Source organism: Aythya fuligula, chromosome W (assembly GCF_009819795.1).
Source record: "Aythya fuligula isolate bAytFul2 chromosome W, bAytFul2.pri, whole genome shotgun sequence".
NCBI classification, from domain to species: Eukaryota; Metazoa; Chordata; class Aves; order Anseriformes; family Anatidae; genus Aythya; species Aythya fuligula.
Window position 1 is genome coordinate 12,298,988 of NC_045594.1, and position 22,061 is coordinate 12,321,048.

Consider the following 22,061-nt stretch of genomic DNA (forward strand, 5'->3'; position numbering starts at 1 on the left):
GAAGGCCATGCATTGTTTGTGAAGCATCAGATAGACTGTGAATCTGGATTACCCACTCAGTGGGGAAACAGGGGAGGGTCCTGCCATCAAAAGGTATATAAACTGTGTTTTGGAACTAGTAGATGCGCTCTCTCCTGCTTGTGGGGCGCCCGCCATTGCAATCGCGAATAAATTACTACTTCACTGAGATCCTCGCCTGAGCCTAAGTTATTGGCTACGGAGTGTTTCTCACAGTAACAATATTTTCCTGAATTCCTCAATTGGGCGATGTGGGAACACTGTCATGGGAACTTCTCATAGTTGCCCTGGTAGCTTGGTTTGCTCAGCTACAGCAAGCCATGGGATTTTTGCTGTTTCAAGAAATCCCTCAACAATTCCCCCTTCTTCTTTTGAGCAAACCAAGCCTGACACAGCAGTTTTACAAGTAACTCTTTAGCTATACCTACAACACACAACGATGATTACCACCACCATAAACCAAATCCTCAATCCCCTTGTGATTAAACCCAGCAACCATCTACACTTTGTTTCAAACAAGTCAGTGAACCATTGATTGAAAGGATTGATACCATATTGAATCTTTCTCATGTGCTCTTTCAGGAAAGTAATGGATTTGTGAATTGACTCATTATGATCAGAAAGGTTTAAACAGTACATTCCCTTAAAGTCCTCACACCCATTCCTTTGAGCCAAAAGCAAGATCCTGTAAAAGCAGATGTCGCAGACTATTTTGATCTGGTAACATCTCCTCAAGTATCTCTGTCGTGGCATAGGCTTGCTTCTCGGCCCAGCATACCAATTTTTCTAAGTTGTTACGTGTGGCCGCAGATGCCACTCCAGGCACTGAAATTGCTAATGCCGCTCTAGCTGCAACCCCACACAATTCAACATTATCATTGCAATCCAATGCAAGCAATGTCCATTTATGTCTGGTGATCTCACGCAACTGTAACAAGCTAGGAGCAAATACAATGAGTTTATCTATGTAACATGGACATCTGATAGCATTTGCAGGGATACCTTGCCAGGCCCCATCCCCACAAATCAGAAGCACATCAGGAGGTAAGGCCAAAGCTGTACAATTGTTCCAAACACTGTAGTTGTTACCCCTTGTCTCCATGCTATAAACCCCTAAACCCTGCTTAGCAGCGTCATTGCAATCACAGGTGTTATTTGTGTCTTTGTACCAGTATGGCCTTTTCCAGGTTCCTGTAGCAGGAATCATCTGATATCCACGGCTACGTTCACTTTTGTAGCCACCTTTCAGGTTGATACACATTTGACTACAGATACCAAGGTTTTGACATTCATCAATGTCTCCACAGTTTCTCTTGTCTATAAACTCAAACCCAGCTGGACAGTCACATTCATTTATGATGCATTCCTCCAAGGGCTCATCACCCCAGTCCTTGCAGTCTCTCTGCTGGTTACACACTTTATTGATATCTATGCATTCTCCACTTCTGCACTTGAATTTGCCAGGTCCAGAGCACTGAATAACATTGTTACAGTTTGCTTCATCAGTGCCATACAGACAGTCTCTCACACCACTGCACTGCCTACTCCCATGGACACAGTTCCCATCTTCACATCTGAACTGGTCTGGCCTGCAGGTCCGAGAAGGGCAGTTAATTTCATCACTTCCATCCTTGCAATCAGGATCTCCATCACATCACCACTTCTTGTGGATACATTCACCTGAGCCGCACTGCACCTCACTCGTAGAACACTTCACTGGAGGTGCAGGCTGGCGGCCACACTGCTCCAAAGATTCATCCGAGTGGTCGGAGCAGTCAGCATCATCAACACACACCCAGCTGATAGGGATGCAGGTAGAACTCTTGCACTGAAACTCACGAACACCACAGGTAGGAGGTGCACACTCCAGCTCATCGCTACCATCACTGCAGTCATCTTGAACATTGCAGACAAAGCTTTTGGAAATACATTGCCCACTACTGCATGTGAATTCTGCTGCACTACAAGTCACAATGCCACAATTCTCTTCATCTTCTCCACTGTCGCAGTCCTTTTCACCATCACATTTCCAGGACACTGGGATACACTGGGTTGACTGAGGACCACAGCTGATTTCATTTACCCGGCATGTTCTCGTATGACACAGCTCAGCACTCTCATCAGACCCATCTTCACAGTCCGGATCCCCATCACACTGCCATCTATTTGGCACACACTGACCACTGTTGCACACAAAGTCAGATTCAGCACACGTCTTCTTCACACAAGCACTCTCATCACTGCCATCTAAGCAGTCTTCACATTTTGCTCTAGCACCGTCGGCAGCAGTGCACAGGCCGGCGAGGGCGAGCAGCAGGCAGAGTGCCCCGCAGCGCGGCAGCACCCACCGCCGCCCTGCACCTGTGTCACTTATACTGCTCCTATTACCCATGCCGTTAGTGTCAGTGGCATCCACCTGGTACCGTTTCTGTCTTTGTCGCCCCTTACTCTCCCCCTTTTCTTTTTTACCACTGACCATTCACCACAAATGGGTGAGACACATGATTACTAGTTAGGAAAGAGAGTGTAACGTCTGCTATACGGCTGCAGGCCGTGCCAGCTGCAACCCTAGAAGCTGTTTGTGAACGAGCCTGACTGACGGTGGTCATTTGGCGGTGTAATCTGCGTCTCTGCTCTCCTGCCCTGCAATAGAGCTAAATCGTCATTAATAGTCTGTAGAATGTGGCAACCCCACGGAATGTTATCCAGAAACATAGTTATAACACCGATCTGGGGACGAATAGTCTTTTTTTGCATTGCAAGATAACTTCTTATAAAAAGAATGCCAGAGAGAAGCAGCACAGCCGCTGCTGCCGCTGCCTCCATGGTTACGTCAGACAGGCTGCAGGGTCCTGATCTCCGCCCCTCTGCTCTGTGCCGACTCGCCACACGGTGAGGGTCGGCCGCCATTGTCCACTGACGCCTCTGGTCTCCCGTAGCAACTCGATCTCGGATGGCCCGTATCGCACCGCGATTACTTCACTTTCATGCGATTACTTCAAACTTCCCGCGTCCCCCCGCGATTCCGCGTCTCTCTGCGATTCCCTTTTCCGCGTCTCTCCGCGATTCCGCATCTCACCGCGATTCCCTTTTCCGCATCTCTCCGCGATTCCCTTTTCCGCGTCTCTCCGCGATTCCGCGTCTCTCCGCGATTCCGCGTCTCACCGTGATTCCCTTTTCCGCGTCTCTCCGCGATTCCCTTTGCCGCGTCTCACCACGATTCCGCGTCTCTCCGCGATTCCGCGTCTCACCGCGATTCCTTTTTCCGCGTCTCTCTGCGATTCCCTTTTCCGCGTCTCACCGCGATTCCCTTTTCCGCGTCTCACCGCGATTCCACGTCTCTCCGCGATTCCCTTTTCTCACCCCGAGGCCGTTGCCCAGGTCGGTTAGTAGGGTGTTTCAATGCTTCTCTCTGTGCGGTGGTCGGCTTGCCGTGTGCCTCGGATCTCTGTCCCGGCGCCGCTCCGATGTCCCGGCGCCGCTCCGATGTCCCGGCCTCAGCCTGTTCGGGCGCCATATGTTGCAGGAAGCACGGCCGAAAGCACGACAGACACCAGTAGAGTCAGATCATGCTCCATTTTATTGCCCGAATAGCCTAACTTTTATAGAGAACTTAACAGGGGTGGACAGTGTTTCACACCAGATTATTGGTCAAAAGCACTCAGACAAACAGCTACAAGAAAACAACCCCACCTGCAAGAAAACAACCCCCTTGTGATTAGCAGTCACATAGACCTTGTCCTTGAGGCCAGCTACTGGTAACAATATTTTCCTGAATTCCTCAATTGGGCGATGTGGGAACACTGTCATGGGAACTTCTCATAGTTGCCCTGGTAGCTTGGTTTGCTCAGCTACAGCAAGCCATGGGATTTTTGCTGTTTCAAGAAATCCCTCAACAACACTCAGATCCCCATACTTTAGCATACAAGCATTCTCATCATTATCCCTTGTCCTTTAACAGGACAAGGATTTAACAGGACAGGATTAATAGGCAGGTGTATCTTGTCATTCCATAGGTCTTTCTTGGAAAATGTTCATAAGAACTGTTGATGATTAGGTCTTCATCTGCCGAAGTGGCCACTCAAGGCAGGTGGAGTTGGATGTCTGGACACCAGCACCAGCTTAGCTCAAGTCCTTGTTGCACTGCCCGGCTCCTTGCAAAGTTGACCTGTCGTTGATCCTACAGCATCTTCCTGCAACATATAACTTAGATTACAGATTAGTTTTCTCTCAAGGTCAAATCTCCTTGAGGCACACACTTGATATCCCCATTCTTTTGCATGACCCACCAGGTATACCCTGGTCCTTGGGCAAAGACAATCCCACGAGTGGGTTTGTCTTTTCCCGAGGCAGGAGCAACCCACACTGCCTTCCCCATCCACCTTCCTACATGCACTACGGGAACTTTAGCTCCTTTCACATTGTGTAGGGGTTTTGTTTCGGCAGGACCAGCACGGCTGTCAGACCCCCTATTGTTAACTAGCCAAGTGGCTTCTGGTAGATTTGTGTCCCATTGTTTCCACGTCCCAGCACCTAATGCTCCTAACATAGTCTTTAACAGTCCATTGTACCTCTCAACCTTCCCAGAGGCTTGTGGGTGATAAGGGATGTGGTACACCCACTCAATACCATGCCTCTTTGCCCAGGAGGTAACAAGATTGTTTTGGAAATGACTCCCATTGTCAGACTCGATTCTCTCTGGTGTACCATGACGCCACAATACTTGTCTTTCCAGGCCCAAGATAGTGTTTCGGGCCATGGCATGGTTTACAGGGTATGTTTCCAGCCACCCAGTAGTTGCTTCTACCATGGTGAGTATGTACCGTTTGCCTTGGCGGGTTTTTGGGAGTGGTCCGATATAGTCAATTTGCCAGGCCTCACCATATTGAAACCCTAGCCATCTCCTCCTGTTCCAGGGAGATTTTACCTTCATGGCTTTCTTGATTGCAGCACAGGTCTCACGCTCATGGGTAACCTGTGTGATGGCCTCAATGGTCAAGTCCACCCCTCGATCACGAGCCCATCTGTAAGTGGCATCCCTCCCCAGATGTCCTGATGTTTCATGGGCCCATCGAGCTACAAACAGCTCACCCTTATGTTCCCAGTCTATCCCAGTCTAGGTCCACCTGAGCCACTTCAATTTTCGAAGCTCGATCCACTTCTTTCGTTGTTCTGATGTTCTTCAGTAGCGCGACTCTTGGGCATGTGGGCATCTACATGACGTACTTTAACATCCAGGTTTTCTACCCGGGCAGCAATATCTTGCCACAGGGTAGCAGCCCAGATAGCTTTACCTCTGCGCTGCCAGTTGCTCTATTTCCATTGCTGCAGCCACCCCCACAGAGCATTTGCCACCATCCATGAGTCAGTATAAAGATACAATGCTGGCCATTTTTCTCTTTCGGCGATCTCTAGGGCTAGTTGTATGGCTTTTACTTCTGCATACTGACTCAACTCACCTTCCCCTTCCATGGCTTCCACAACTCGTCGTATGGGATTCCACACAGCAGCTTTCCATTTCCGATGGCTCCCTACCACACGGCAGGATCCGTCAGTAAACAACGCATACTGCTTTCTGTCTTCTGGCAACTCATTGTATGGTGGTGCCTCTTCAGCACGGGTTACCTCTTCTGTTGGCACTCCGAAATCTCTGCCTTCCGGCCAGTCCATAATCTCTTCCAGGATTCCTGGGCGATTGGGTTTTCCCATTCGAGCCCGCTGTGTAATTAACGCTATCCACTTACTCCATGTAGCATCAGTTGCACGGTGTGTAGTGGGAATTTTCTCTTTGAACATCCAATGTAACACAGGTAGCCGCGGTGCCAAGAGGAGCTGTGCCTCTGTACCCACAACTTCTGAAGCAGCTCGAACACCCTCATATGCTGTGAGTATTTCTTTTTCAGTTGGGGTGTAATTGGCTTCTGATCCTCGATAGCCCCGACTCCAGAAGCCCAGAGGTCGACCTCGAGTTTCTTCTGGGGTTTTCTGCCAAAGGCTCCAGGTGAGCCCATGCTCCCCAGCTGCAGTGTACAGTATGTTTTGCGCAGCTGGTCCAGTACGGACAGGCCCAAGGGCTACTGCACGAGCTATTTCTTGTTTGATTTGTTCAAATGCCTGTTGTTGCTCAGGGCCCCACTCAAAATAGTTTCTCTTTCGAGTCACTTGATATAGAGGACTCACAAGCTGACTGTAGCCTGGCACATGCATTCTCCAGAATCCCATGAGGCCTAAGAAAGCTTGCGTTTCTTTTTTGCTAGTTGGCGGAGACAGAGCTGTTATTTTATTGATCACATCCATTGGAATATGGCGATGTCCATCCTGCCATTTTACCCCCAAGATCTGGATTTCCTGTGCAGGCCCCTTGACCTTGCTCTTTTTAATGGCAAAACCAGCTTTCAGGAGATTTTGGATTATTTTCTTCCCTTTCTCAAAAACTTCTTCTGCTGTGTTGCCCCACACGAGGATGTCGTCAATGTACTGAAGGTGCTCAGGAGCTCCCCCTTGCTCCAGTGCAGACTGGATCAGTCCATGGCAAATGGTAGGGCTGTGTTTCCACCCCTGGGGCAGCTGATTCCAGGTGTATTGGATGCCCCTCCAAGTGAAGGCAAACTGCGGCCTGCATGCTGCTGCCAAAGGGATGGAGAAAAATGCATTAGCAATATCAATTGTGGCATACCACTTGGCTGCCTTTGACTCTAGTTCGTACTGAAGTTCTAGCATGTCCGGCACTGCAGCACTCAGTGGTGGCGTGACTTCATTCAGGCCTCGATAGTCCACTGTTGGCCTCCACTCACCATTAGACTTTCGTACTGGCCATATAGGACTATTAAAGGGTGAGCAAGTCTTGCTGATTACTCCCTGACTCTCCAGTCGGTGAACCAACTCATGGATGGGAATCAGGGAGTCTCGGTTGGTGCGATATTGCCGTCGGTGCACCGTTGTGGTAGCAATTGGTACCTGTTGTTCTTCAACCTTCAGCAATCCTACAACAGAAGGGTCTTCTGAAAGGCCAGGCAGGGTAGACAGCTGCCTAATCTTCTCTGTGCTCAAAGCAGCTATGCCAAAAGCTCACCGATATCCTTTTGGATCCTTGAAGTACCCTCTCTTGAGATAGTCTATGCCAAGGATACACGGAGCCTCTGGGCCAGTCACAATGGGATGCTTTTGCCACTTATTCCCAGTTAGACTCACTTCAGCTTCCAGTACAGATAGTTGTTGGGATCTCCCTGTCACTCCAGAGATACAGGTGAGTTCTGTCCCTTGGTAGCCTGATGGCATTAAGGTACATTGTGCGCCAGTGTCCACTAGAGCTTTGTATTCTTGTGGTTCTGATGTGCCAGGCCATCGAATCCACACAGTCCAATAAATCCAGTTATCCCTCTCCTCTACCTGGCCAGAGGCAGGGCCCCTCTAGTCCTGGCTGGAGTGTCTGCCACTTAATTCTTGCAAATGAGAGGCAGAGGTCCCTTCATCAGGGTCAAGAATAACATCAGCTCTTCTACTGCCTCTGGGGTACTGCCCAATAGAAACTGGAGCAACATTTCTCTTAGGAGCCCCTTTTCTTGCTGCTGTATTTCCTTTCAGTTCACGTACCCGAGCAGCTAGGGTTGAAGTAGGTACACCATCCCATTTCCTCATATCTTCCCCATGGTCACGCAGATAAAACCACAAGGTGCCACGTGGTGTACGTCTTGGGTACTCTCTCTCTTGAGCAGGCGAATGCTGATTCTTAGTGGCTGAAGTATCACTCTGTCTAAATGAGGGGGAATATACTTCTTCCACGAGCTGGTCAAGTCCTTTAGACAGTTTCTCCACAGCTGAGACACAGGACTGTAGCGGAGCAGAGAGATTGTCTTCACATTGTTGAAGCTGGCAGGACACATCATACATTGTTGGTCCCATCCCCTCGTCCCAGCGAATTGCTGCCAGGTTACTGGCATGTGCTGATGGTGCACTCCGCACAAATTTACGCCACATGGATGTTGTGCACTGGACTTCATCGGGGTCTTGAGGTGTCTGGGCATTGTCCAAATCACTATAAATCATCTCCCGCACAGCTAATTCCCGCAGATGCTGGAGACCTTTATCCATAGTGGTCCACTTGCCTATGTGATATACAATATCTTCCTTATGGGGATATCTTTCTCTCACAGCTGCCAGGAGTCATCTCCAGAGGCTGAGGGCCTGTGCTCCTCTCCCGATTACTTTGTCGATTACCCTTTCTCTAGAGACGGATCCCAGCTGCTTGGCTTCATTGCCTTTTAATTGTAGGCTATTGGCCCCAGCATCCCAGCATCGAAGCAGCCAGGTAAGGATGTGTTCACCTGGGCGTCGACCATAATCATAGAATCATAGAATCATAGAATATCCTGAGTTGGAAGGGACCCTTAAGGATCATCAAGTCCAACTCTTGACACCGCACAGGTCTACCCAAAAGTTCAGACCATGTGACTAAGTGCACAGTCCAATCTCTTCTTAAATTCAGACAGGCTCGATGCAGTGACCACTTCCCTGGGGAGCCTGTTCCAGTGTGCAACCACCCTCTCTGTGAAGAACCCCCTCCTGATGTCAAGCCTAAATTTCCCCTGCCTCAGCTTAACCCCGTTCCCGCGGGTCCTGTCACTGGTGTTAATGGAGAAAAGGTCTCCTGCCTCTCGACACCCCCTTACGAGGAAGTTGTAGACTGTGATGAGGTCTCCCCTCAGCCTCCTCTTCTCCAGGCTGAACAGGCCCAGTGACCTCAGCCGTTCTTCGTACGTCTTCCCCTCCAGGCCTTTCACCATCTTCGTAGCCCTCCTCTGGACACTTTCCAACAGTTTCATGTCCTTTTTATACTGTGGTGCCCAGAACTGCACACAGTACTCGAGGCGAGGCCGCACCAGCGCAGAGTAGAGCGGGACAATCACCTCCCTTGACCTACTAGCGATGCCGTGCTTGATGCACCCCAGGACATGGTTGGCCCTCCTGGCTGCCAGGGCACACTGCTGGCTCATATTCAACTTGCTGTCTACCACGACCCCCAGATCCCTCTCTTCTAGGCTGCTCTCCAGCGTCTCATCGCCCAGTCTGTACGTGCAGCCAGGGTTTCCCCGTCCCAGGTGCAGGACCCGGCACTTGCTCTTATTGAACTTCATGCGGTTGGTGATCGCCCAGCTCTCCAACCTATCCAGATCCCTCTGCAAGGCCTTTACACCCTCATTCGAGTCCACAACTCCTCCAAGTTTGGTGTCATCAGCAAACTTGCTCAAAATACCTTCTATTCCTACATCCAGATCGTTTATAAAAATATTGAAAAGTACCGGCCCTAAAATGGAGCCTTGAGGGACCCCACTGGTGACCGCCCACCAGCCTGACGCAGCCCCATTTACCATAACCCTTTGGGCCCTGCCCGTTAGCCAATTGCTCACCCATCGTAAGATGTTTTTAATTAGCTGTATGGTGGACATTTTGTCCAGTAGGATCCTATGGGAAACCGTGTCAAAAGCCTTGCTGAAGTCCAAAAAAATCACATCAGCTGGTTTCCCTTGGTCCACCATACGGGTGATCTTATCATAAAAGGAAATCAGGTTAGTTAGGCAGGACCTACCCTTCACAAACCCATGCTGGCTGGGACCAATGACTGCTTTGTCCCCCAGGTGCACCTCATTAAGTTCGAGAACCATCTTCTCCATGATTTTACCAGGCACTGACGTGAGACTGACAGGCCTGTAATTGCTAGGGTCTTCTTTCTGACCCTTCTTGAAAATCGGCACATTTGCCAGCTTCCAGTCTACCGGGACCTCTCCAAATTCCCAGGATCGTTGAAAAATAATTGAGAGAGGTTCCGCGATGACGTCCGCCAGCTCTTTCAGCACCCGGGGATGAATCCCATCCGGACCCATGGACTTGTAGGGATCCAGGTGGAGTAGCAAATCCCGCACACGTTCAGGGTCGGTTGGGAGTTTGTCATCCCCACCGTCCCGGTCCTCCAGCTCAGGGCACCCTGGGTCCCGAAGCCCATCATCGGCATTGAAGACAGAGGCAAAGAAGGCGTTAAGCGTCTCTGCTTTGCCTATGTCATTGTCTGTGAGGAGACCTTCCCTATCAAGGAGCGGCCCTATGTATTCTTTAGTTCTCCTTTTTCCATTCACATATCTAAAAAAACCCTTTTTATTTTCTCTCACAGACACAGCCAGCTTCAACTCTAGGTGTGCTTTGGCCACACGAACTTTCTCCCTACAAACACGAACAGCATCCCTGTATTCTTTCCATGACACCTGGCCCTCCTTCCAGTAGCAAAACACTCTCTGTTTCCGCCTAATCTCCATTAGAATGTTCCTGGTCAGCCACGCCGGCCTCCTGCCCCGCCTGCCTGACTTGCAATATTTAGGAATTGCCTGATCTTGTGCTTCTAGGAGGCATCGCTTAAAGAATGACCAGCACTGGTGGACATCGAGGCCTTCAAGAGCAGTTTCCCAGGGGACCTTGCTGACTAGTTCCCTGAGCAGCCTGAAGTCTGCTTTCCCCATATCTAGGGATGAGGTTTTGGTGGCACTTTTCCTTCTGTCACCGTAAATTTTGAACTCAACCACTTCATGGTCGCTATGACCAAGGCGGCCACCAATCACCACATCTCCCACCAGACCCTCTCTGTTTTCTAGCAACAGGTCTAGGAGGGCACCTTTCCTAGTTGGCTCCGTTAGCACCTGCACCAAGAAGTTATCATCTAGGTGCTTCATGAACCTCCTGGACTTGCTCGTGTCAGCCGTGTGGCACTCCCAGTTAACGTCTGGCAAGTTGAAGTCCCCCATAAGGACAAGGGGAGTTAATCTCGAGGCCTCTCTTAGTTCTGTAAAGAATAATTTATCGGCGCTATCGTCCTGGCCAGGCGGTCTGTAATAGACTCCCACAACGACATCCCCTTTATTCGTTCGTCCCTTGATCCTTACCCAGAGGCTCTCAACTTTGCCATTGCCGACCTGAAGTTCCACACAGTCCAGCCCCTGCTTCACATACATCGCCACCCCACCACCTTGCCTACCCTGCCTGTCCCTCCTGAAGAGCCTGTAACCATCTATCGCAACACCCCAGTCACAGGACTCATCCCACCAGGTTTCGCTTATGCCGATGATGTCGTAGTTGCGGGACTGGGCCAGGACTTCTAGCTCATCCATTTTATTCCTCATACTGCGTGCGTTCGTGTAGAAGCACTTCAGGTGCGTCTCCTTACACTCAGCACCTTGTGGATCTGACCGAAGGACCTCACTGGCACACAGCCCCTCTGATTCTAGCGTACCATCCCTTAGGTCTTCACCGGCGTGCCTGGTTTTAGCCCCTTCCCCCTTCGACTCTAGTTTAAAGCCCTATCTATCAGCCCTGCCAACTCCTGACCAAAGATCCTTACCCCTCTCCGAGAGAGGCGCATCCCATCCGGTGCCATCAGGCCCGGTGTAGCATAGACCTTCCCGTGATCAAAGAACCCAAAGTTCTGCCGGTCACACCAGTCTCGAAGCCACGAGTTTATGTGAACAGCACGCCTTTCAGCTTCGATCCCCTCTATCGGAAGGACAGAGGCAAACACAACCTGCGCCCCTGATCCTCTAAGTAGTCGCCCCAAATCCCTAAAGTCTCTTTTGATCGCCTTTGGACTTCTCGTTGCTACTTCATCGCTACCAGCCTGAAAGACCAGTAGCAGGTAGTAGTCAGTGGGCCATACCAGGCGCTTGACTTTCTTGGCAAAGTCTCTCACCCGAGCCCCAGGGAGGCAACAGACTTCTCTGCGGGTTGGGTCCGGTCGGCATATCGGTCCCTCTGTCCCTTTCAGGAGGGAGCCCCCCATAACAGTAGCCCTTCTTTCTTTTTTGAAGGATGATGTGGCAATGCGATGTGTAGGTCGCCTTGTCTTAGGCGCCCCCTCCAACTGGGACGGGTTTTTATCTACTTTGTCATTTAGATTGTCTTGTTCTAGTCCTTCATATCGATTATTTAAGGGTAGATGAGAAGGTGAGGTGGGCAGAGAGAGGGCTCGCCTACCACCCCGAATAGGCACCTGCCTCCATTCCCCCCCTTGATCTAGGTCTCCTCCCGCTGCCTGGCAGGAGGAGGGAACCTCCGTCTTCTGCATAACAGGAGACGCCTGTGGTGTGGCAGGCTTGTGAGCCTGCCTCAGAGAGGGTAGAGTGCACCTCCACCAGTCAATTTCCCTCTCTGATTCCCTGATGCTCCTGAGCCTGTTCACCTCCTCCCGGAGCTCCGCTACCTGGCTGAGCAGTTCTTCAACCTGGGCACACCTCCCACAGGCATACCCACCACTGCTGTCGGAGACCGACAGAAGGCTGGGGCACACTCTGCAGCCCAGGACCTGGACGGCTGCGTGTTTCCCCGAGCCCTCCGTCTGAGTAGCCACACTGGTGACCGTGGCTGGAGATGCCGCACGAGATGCGGAGGCCACGGTTTTCTGCCTGGTTGATACCATGGTCAGGTTCTACGCAAGCAGGTTATAAGCACCGAAGGCAGAGGCAGCTGCAACAGAGCGACGATGGGCCCCCCGCTCGCCCTGCCTGCGCAAACTGCCGCGCCAGGCCCTTCGACGTGCCACGCCCTGTTTGCCCGTCCTGTTCCCCACGCTCCTGGTCGCTCGCGCTCCCTAGGGGCAACTTTTAAAAAGCCTGGGAGGGGGCGTTGCTGGCTCCGCCCGCGCCTCGTCAGCCTCCCTCGCGAGGACTGCCGGGTCCCGGCGGCTCCCCCGAGTGGCCTCGATGCCGGACAAAAAGCCCTGCCCGCCTCGGTCCCCTGCTCCGCTGCAGAACACGTCTGCCCCGGAGCCGATCGCCTCAGCAAATCTTTCCTTTCGTATTTCTCGCAACTCACTCAGGGATAAGGATTGAGTGATTTCTGATTCCTTTATGATTTCCATCTCTTCTTCCTGCTGTTTTTGTGACGGCTCTGCTTTAGAGGTGCCTGCCAATTCCCCTTCTCCCTCCTTCTTAGGAGAGGCTTCTTCCCTTACTAAACGAGCTGACCTCCGTTTCCATTGTTTTGACTTGACTATGGGGGCGACTGATACCATAGTTGGTTGGTCCTCTGGGTCAGCCACTGCATGTGTTCCCTGGTCATCAGATTCAGAGACTTCCTCCCTCTCTTCAAGTTGCTGGATGATGTTAAACAGTGTTTGATAGGAATAAACCAGGACCCAGCACAATGCTGCAAGCTGTCGTTCTCCGGCATTATCAGGATCAGGACATACAACTCTCAAACATTCTACCAAGTTTTTAGGATTTAGCACTTGCTCAGGGGTGAAGTTCAAAACTATTGGAGGAGACACTCGTGACAGGTATCTGCTAACATCATCCCACACACCGTGCCACTCACCACGAGACTGTTTCGGGACAGATTCCCAAGTAAGTTTTCTAAACAATCGACTAATCTTAGAGAGAAAATGAAACCTGTTATTCAGAATTAGAAATAGCAATACATGGGTTACAGATGGATCTTCAAAATACTCCCAAACTGTTGTAATTAGCCCACTGTGAAAGAAGGAAAAGGTACCATTCCTGATATTATTAATAAACTGGTGTCCAGATGAGAAAAGGAAGGCAGTGTAGTTCTGAATATTCTCTGAAAGATAGTTTCCATGAGACCCAAATGATAACAGCGCAGAGCCTGAATTCCAGATTAAACCCATGGTCAGTGCTTGGCAGCACAGCGAATTAAAAAAAAGTGAACACAGATTGTAGCACTTTGTCGGATCGGATATATAGGAGAAAGGAGAATATGACACGGATTGCATGACATATGAACAAAGCTATTATTAACAGGACAATGGACATGGTTACTAGCAAGCAAGTGTGTCAGCTGTATGCGTTTAATCAATTCTATTGTTATCTCAACCCTTCGAGCCCCACGTTGGGCGCCAAAAAGGACTGTGGTGGTTTTACCGTGCTGGGCAGCTAAACCCCACAACCGCTCTCTCACTCCCCCTCCTTTAGATGAGGAGGGGGAGAAGTAAAGCAAAGAACAACTCACGGGTTGAGATAAGGATAATTTAATTAAAGGGAAATAATTATAATAATTAAATAAAGACTACCATGAACTAAACAATTTAACTAAGGGGAAATAAAAAGGGAAAGGGGAAAAGGGAGGGGAAAAGGAAAAATAAAAAGAAGGGAGGAAAACAAACAAACAAAATAAATGAAGGCTATATGGAAGTGCAGAGGAAAGAAATTACTCTCTGCTTCCCACAAATGAGTGATGCTTGACCACATCCTTGAAGCAAGGCCTCAACGCACTCAGCCGGTGTTCGAGAGGAGGACCGACGTTTTCTCAACGAGAGCCCACCCCTCCCCTCTTCTTCCTGTTTCCACCTTTTATTGCTGAGTGTGACACCACATGGTATGGCATATCCCTTTGATTGGTTTAGGTCAGCTGCCCTAGTGATGTTTCTCTCCTCACTTTTTGCCCACCCCCTAGGAGGGTTAGAGAAAGGCCCAATGCTGTGCCACTGCTGCTCAGCAGTAGACACAACACTGGTGTGATAACACTGCTGTTCCAGCTACAAGTACAGAGTACGGCACTGTATGGGCTGCTGCTGGGAAAGTTAACATTCCAGCCAGACCCAGTACACCACTTCAGTCCCTGTGGCCACTCCAGCCTCCGAGGCCACTCCAGTCTCTGAGGCCACTCCAGCCCCTGCGTCCACTGCAAGCCCTATAACAGGCCCAGCAGCCACTCCAACCCCAGCATCCACTACAAACCCTGTGACAGGTCCAGCGGTCATTCCAACCCCTGTGATGGGCCAAGCAGTTGTTCCAATCCCTTTGACGGGCCCAGCGGTCATTCCAACTCGTGTGACGGGTGCTGCAGTCGTTCCAACCTCTATGACGGGCACTGCGGCTCTTCCAGCCCCTGTGACGAGCCCAGGGCTGTAGCAGTGCAAGTAGCCCCTGTAACCAAGATGAAACAATGGATGAGAAAGTCAGGTTGTTTAGAATGCAGAGGAACTCCTACTCAGCCTGGGGAGGAAGACAACGATGAGATAGGCTACTCCACAGTGGCTGGGCAATCACACAAATGGGAAGATGAAGATATCATAAAAGTGTCAATAACTACCCAAGGCCTATACCAGCATGAGCTACAAGACATGTGAAAAGATTTTGGTTGTCGTCCAGATGAGCACCTTGTCACCTGGCTGCTCCGGTGCTGGGACACCGGAGCCAATTGTGTGGAATTAGACGGCAGGGAAGCCAGGCAGCTGGGATCCCTTGCTAGGGAAGGGGGCATTGACAAAGCAATTGGAAAATGAACAGAAATCTTCACCCTCTGGTGGCGTCTCCTGCCAGGTGTGAAGGAAAGGTATCCCTTCAAGGAAGATCTTGTATGTCTACCAGGCAAGTGGACCACTTTGAAGAAGGGAATCCAGTACCTGAGGGAATTAGCTGTATGGGAGGTGATTTATGATGATCTAGAAAATGAACAGTTATCCAAAGACCTAGATGAAGTCAAGTGTACACAATCCACATGGCGGAAGTTTGTATGGAGTGCACCATCATATGCCAGCTCATTGGCAGTAATGACCTGGAAAAACCATGAGGAACCCATGGTGGATGAACTGACTGAACAACTCAGGCGGTATGAAGAAACTCCCTCTTCCCTATAGACCTGCATCTCAGCTGTGGAAAAACTTTCTCAAGAGGCCCACCAACTTAAAGAGAATATATCTTCCTCCCTATCTATACAAACCAGTGTCTCAGGTATAAGGAGTAAGCGTCCCTCTGTCCAAAAAATAAGATACAGTGGGTACACACCCCGTGCCACCCTGTGATTTTACCTACATTACCATGGAGAGAACGTGTGAAAATGGGATGGAAAATCTACTGCGACCCTAGAGGCACGGGTACGTGAGTTGCAAAGAAAAACAATCACAAAAGGAGGGTTCTCTGAGAACCTTCCTGCTCCAATTTCCAGCAGGTAGTCCCCCAGACATAGTAATGAAGATTATGACCAGGATTAGAGGGGCCCTGCCTCCAGCCAGGGGGAGGAAAGGGGCAATTGAGTTTATTGGACTGTGTGGATTTGATGGCCTGGCACATCACACCCACAGAAGTATAAAGCTTTAGTGGACACCGATGCACAGTGTACTGTAATGCCATCAAGCTATAAAGGGCCAGAAGCCATCTGTATTTCTGGAGTGACAGGGGTATCCCAGCAGTTAACTGTATTGGAGGCTGAAGTGAGTAACTGGGAATGAGTGGCAAAAGCACCCTATTGTGACTGGCCTGGATGCTCCGTGCATCCTTGGCATAGACTACCTCAGGAGAGAGTACTTCAAGGATCCAAAACGGTACTGGTGGGCTTTTGGCATAGCTGCCTTAGAGACAGAGGGCATTAAACAATTGTCTACCTTGCCCAGTCTCCTGGAGGGCCCTTCTTTTGTGGTATTGCTGAGGGTCCAAGAATAGCAGGTGACAATCGCTACCATAACTGTGCACCAGCAGCAATATCGTACCAACCGAGACTCCCCGATTCCCATCCATAAGCTAATTCGTCAATTGGAGAGCCAAGGAATGATCAGCAAGACTCACTCACCCTTTAATAGTCCCATACGGCCACTGTGAAAGTCTAAAGGCGAGTGGAGACTAGCAGTGGACTATCGTGGCCTGAATGAAGTCACACCACCACTGAGTGTTGCAGGGCCAGACATGCTAGAACTCCAGTACGAACTGCAGTCAAAGGCAGCCAAGTGGTACGCCACAATTGATATCGCTAATGCATTTTTCTCCATTCCTCTAGCAGCAGAGTGCAGGCCACAGTTTGCTTTCACTTGGAGGGGCATCCAATACACCTGGAATCGAATGCCCCAGGGGGTGGAAACACAGCCCTACCATTTGCCATGGACTCATCCAGTCTGCGCTGGAACAGGGGGAAGCTCCTGAACACCTGCAATACATCGATGACATTATTGTGTGGAGTGACACAGCAGAGGAAGTTTTGAGAAAGGGAAGAAAATAGTCCAAATCCTTCTGAAGGCCGGTTTTGTCATAAAACAAAATAAAGTCAAAGGACCTGCACGAGAGATCCAGTTTTTAGGAATAAAATGGCAAGATGGACGTTGTCAAATCCCAATGGATGTGATCAACAAAATAACAGCTATGTCTCCACCAACTAGCAAAAAAGAAACACAGACTTTCCTAGGTGTTGTGGGGTTTTGGAGAATGCACATTCCAAATTACAGTCTGATTGTAAACCTGCTTGGCCAAGTAACCCGTAAGAAGAATGATTTCAAATGGGGCCCTGAGAAACAACAAGCCTTTGAACAAATCAAGCAGGAAAGAGTTCATGCAGTAGCCCTTGGGCCAGTCCGAACAGGACCAGATGTAAAGAATGTGCTCTACACCACAGCCGGGGAGAATGGCCCCACCTGGAGCCCCTGGCAAAAAGAACCTGGGGAAACTCGAGGTCGGCCCCTGGGGTTTTGGAGTCAGGGATACAGAGGATCTGAGGCCCGCTACACTCCAACCATAAAAGAGATATTGGCAGCATATGAAGGAGTTTGATCTGCTTCAAAATATTGCCGATACTGGGCTGGATGTTCAATGGAAGGATCCCCTTTACACATCATGCAACTGATGCTACATGGAGAGAGTGCCCAGAAATCCTGGAAGTGATTACGGACTGGCCAGAAGGCAAATATTTTGGAATATCACCAGAGGTGGAGGTAACACGTGCTGAAGAAGGTCCATTGTACAACCAGCTACCAGAACATGAGAAGCAATATGCCCTGTTCACTGATGGGTCCTGTCATATTGTGGGAAAGCATCAGAGGTGGAAGGCTGCTGTATGGAGTTCTACATGACGAGTTGCAGAAGCTGCTGAGGGAGAAGGTGAATCGAGTCTGTTTGCAGAAGTGAAGGCCATCCAGCTGGCTTTAGATATTGCTGAACGAGAAAAGTGGCCAGTTCTCTCTCTACACTGATTCATGGATGGTAGCAAATGCCCTGTGGGGATGGTTACAGCAATGGAAGCAGAGCAACTGGCAGCACAGGGGCAAACCCATCTGGGCTGCTGCATTGTGGAAAGATATTGCTGCCTGGGTAGTGAACCTGGTTGTAAAAGAATGCCACATAGATGCTCACATACCCAAGAATTGGGCCACTGAAGAACAACAGTGAGATGTGCAAATCCTGACCACTACTGAAGGCCGATTTAAAATGTTGGAGTAGTTTACTCCTGACAGATGGACTTCCTCCATGGTACAGACACACATTTTGAGTAGTTCTTGAGGAGCTGCTGCTTGTGGGAAGCCCACGCAGGATCAGTTCAAGAAGGACAGCATTCCCTGGGAGGGACCCCACATTGCAGCAGGGGAAGAGGGTTTCCATGAAGGAGCGGCGGAGTCGAAGCATTAGGGACTGAACCTAGCCCCCATTCCCCTGTGCCGCTTGGTGGGAGGACGTAGAAGAGGGTGGGTGGGGAGAAGGTGTTTTTCACAGAATCACAGAATGTTAGGGATTGGAAGGGACCTTGAAAGATCTAGTCCAATCCCCCTGCCGGAGCAGGAACACCTAGATCAAGTCAACTCAGGAACCCAGGTGGGTTTAGAATGTCTCCAGAGAAGGAGAATCCACAACCCCCCTGGGAAGCCTGTTCCAGTGTTCTGTCACCCTCACTGTGAAAAAGTTTCATCTCATATTTAAGTGGAACCTCCTATATTCCAGCTTGTACCCATTGCCCCTGGTCTTATCATTGGATGTCACCAAGAAGAGCCTGGCTCCATCCTCCTGACACTCACCCTTTACATATTTATAAACATTAATAAGGTCACCCCTCAGTCTCCTCTTCTCCAAGCTAAAGAGACTCAGATCTCTCAGCCTTTCCTCGTAAGAGAGATGCTCCACTCCCTTAATGATCTTTGTGGCTCTGTGCTGGACTCTCTCAAGCAGTTCCCTGTCCTTCTTGAACTGAGGGGCCCAGAACTGGATGCAATATTCCAGATGTGGTCTCACCAGGGCAGAGTAGAGGGGGAGAACCTCTCTCGACCTACTAACCACACCCCTTCTGATACACCCCAGGATGCCATTGGCCTTCTTGGCCACAAGGGCACAGTGCTGGCTCAAGGTCATCCCGCTGTCCACCAGGACCCCCAGGTCCCTTTCCCCTTCACTGCTCTCCAGCAGGGCAGTCCCCAACTTATACTGGTGTCTGGGGTTGTTCTTGCCCAGATGCAGGACTCTATATTTGCCCTCATTAAATTTCTCATTAAATTTCTCCCCGCTCAACTCTCCAACCTGTCGAGGTCCCACTGGATGGCAGCACAGCCTTTCGGCGTGTCAGCCACTCCTCCCAGTTTAGTGTCATCAGCAGACTTGCTGACGCGCACTATATTCCCTCTTCCAAGTCGTTGATGAATATACTGAACAACACTGGTCCCAGTACCGACCCGTGAGGGACTCCACTAGATACAGGACTCCAACTCGACTCTGTACCATTGACCACAACCCTCTGGCTTCTTCCCCTCAGCCAGTTTACAGTCCACCTCACTACCCGATCGTCCAGACCACACTTCCTCAGTTTAGCTGTGAGGATACTGTGGGAGACAGTGTCAAAGGCTTTACTAAAATCAAGATAGACCATGTCCACTGCTTTACCATCATCTGTCCACCTGGTTATGTCCTCATAAAAGGCTATCAGGTTGATCAAGCATGACTTCCCTTGGTTGAAGCCATGTTGACTGCCCCTAATGACCCTTTTATTCTTGATATGCCTAGAGACAATACCAAGGATAAGTTGTTCCATCACCTTACTAGGGATGGAGGTGAGGCTGACCGGTCTATAGTTACTCAGGTCCTTTTTCTTGCCCTTTTTGAAGACCAGAGTGACATTTGCTTTCCTCCAGTCCTCAGGCACCTCTCCCAATGCCCATGACTTACCAAAGATGATGGAGAGTGGCCTAGAAATAACTTCCGCCAGCTCCCTCAGCACCTGTGGGTGCATCCCATCAGGACCCATGGACTTATGGATGTCCAGCTTGCTTAATTGGTCCTTAACCCAGTCCTCATCAACCGAGGCAAACTCCATCTTTTTCCCAACTTCCTCTGGGGACACAGGGGTATGGGGCTCCTCAGGACAGCCTCCAGCATTATAGACAAAGAAAACATTCAGTAACTCTGCCTTCTCTTTATCTTTGTCACCAGGGAACCCACGTAATTCATCAGTGGGCCTACATTGCCTCTAGTGTTAGTTTTATCCACAATGTATTTGAAAACCCTTTCTGTTGTCCTTGACCCCTCTTGCAAAGTTTAATTCTAAGGAGGCCTTAGCCTTCCTAGTTGCCTCCCTACATCCTATGACAACAACCTTATATCCCTCACAAGTGGCCAGTCCCTTTTTAGTTTGTTTTTAGTTTCTCACTGCCCTAGCTTGTTAGTAATAGGTAATAAATCACATTAATCTTCCTATGATGAATCTGTTTTTCCCATTATTATAATTGTTTATTGATCTCCTCATCCTTATCTCAACCCTTGAGTCCTTTTCATCATATTTTGTATCCCTTTCCTTTGTGGAGGGGGAGTGAGAGAGCAGTAGTGGTGGAGGTCAGCTGCCCTCCTGAATAAAACCACCACAGTCCCCCATGGGTGGCAGCTCCTGCAAGACCTTCTGCTCTACCATGGGCACCTCTCCACAGGCTGCAATTCTAGCCAGGGTCTGCTTGTGCAGGGGCTCTCCATGGGCTGCAGCCTCCTTCAGGCCTAATCCACCTCCTCCACCGTGGGTTCCTTTGTAGGCTGCAGAATGGATATCTGTTCTCCCATGGTACACCATGGGTTGCAGGGGTACAGCCTGCTCCACCATGGTCCTTTCCACAGTCTGTAAGGGAACTTATACTGCGGCACCTGGAGCACCTCCTCCCCCTCCTTCTTCACTGACCTTAGTGTCTGCAGGGTTGTTTCTCACTTTTTTTTTTTTTTTTTGTTCCTCTCTCCCAGCTGCCACTGAACAGCAGTTTTTTCTTTTCTTAAATATGCTCTCACAGAGGCGCAACCATTGTCACTCCTTGGCATAGCTTTTGCCAGCAAAGGGTCCCTTTTGGAACTGACTGGAACTGGTTCTTACTTAACACAGGGCTGAGTCTGAACTCTTCTCACAAAGGCCACCCCTGCAGCCCTCTGCTACCAAAACCTTGCCACATAAACACAGTACAATTCTTTGGTGAAATATTTCCAAACCTCAGGAAAACTTTGTATTGACAGTTATTTTTTTCACCATATATTTGTGGTGAAAAAGGCAGCACGCTCCAAACCTTGAACTGTCAATAGATGAATTACCACGTAATGACAAGCCACCTATGCCCCTAGTCTAAATTACTGTGAGAGTTGTATCTAATACCCACAACTGAACACTGAAAAGTTCTCTAGTGCTGTTTTCTCTTACAATCTCAAATATCAAACCAAGTTCATCAAAAGATATGTTAAAGCTTACAGATATTTTTAGCACACCTGGACTGATTTATGATTATACATTGAAATTATAGAATCATAGAACCATTAGGGTTGGAAAAAACCTCCAAGATCATCTGGTCCAACCATATCCCTACCACCAATATCACCCATTAGACTATGTCCCTAAGCACCATGTCCAACCTTTCCTTAAACACCCCCAGAGATGGTGATGCCACCACCGCTTTCCTTGGCTATCTATTCCAATGGCTGACTACTCTTTCTGAGAAGAAATTTCTCCTAATTTCCAACCTGAAACTTCCCTGGTGCAACTTGAGGCCATTCCCTCTAGTCCTATCACTAGTTATCTGGGAGAAGAGGCCAACCCCCAGCTCCCCACAACTGCCTTTCAGGTAGTTGTAGAGAGCAATAAGGTCTCCCCTGAGCCTCCTCTCCTCCAGACTAAACAACCCCAGATCCCTCATCTGCTCCTCATAGGATTGGTGTTCCATATCCTTCATCAGCTTTGTAGCCCTTCTCTGGGCATGCTCCAGGGCCTCAATGTCTTTCCTGTAGTGAGGGGCCCAAAAGTGAACACAGTACTTGAGGTGCTGTACTGGGTCTGGCTGGAAT

At 49.6% G+C, this 22,061-nt stretch overlaps 1 protein-coding gene across 1 annotated transcript; it reads right to left on the reverse strand.

The window, feature by feature from the left end:
- Positions 1 to 432: 432 nt before the first annotated feature.
- LOC116501298 (very low-density lipoprotein receptor-like) lies at positions 433 to 2,401 on the reverse strand (the record flags this gene model as incomplete). Its single annotated transcript, XM_032206817.1, is given in 2 exon segments — positions 433 to 442; positions 1,143 to 2,401. Coding segments are annotated over 2 exon segments (1,269 nt in total), but the record flags the coding sequence as incomplete, so codon positions are not given.
- Positions 2,402 to 22,061: the final 19,660 nt, after the last annotated feature.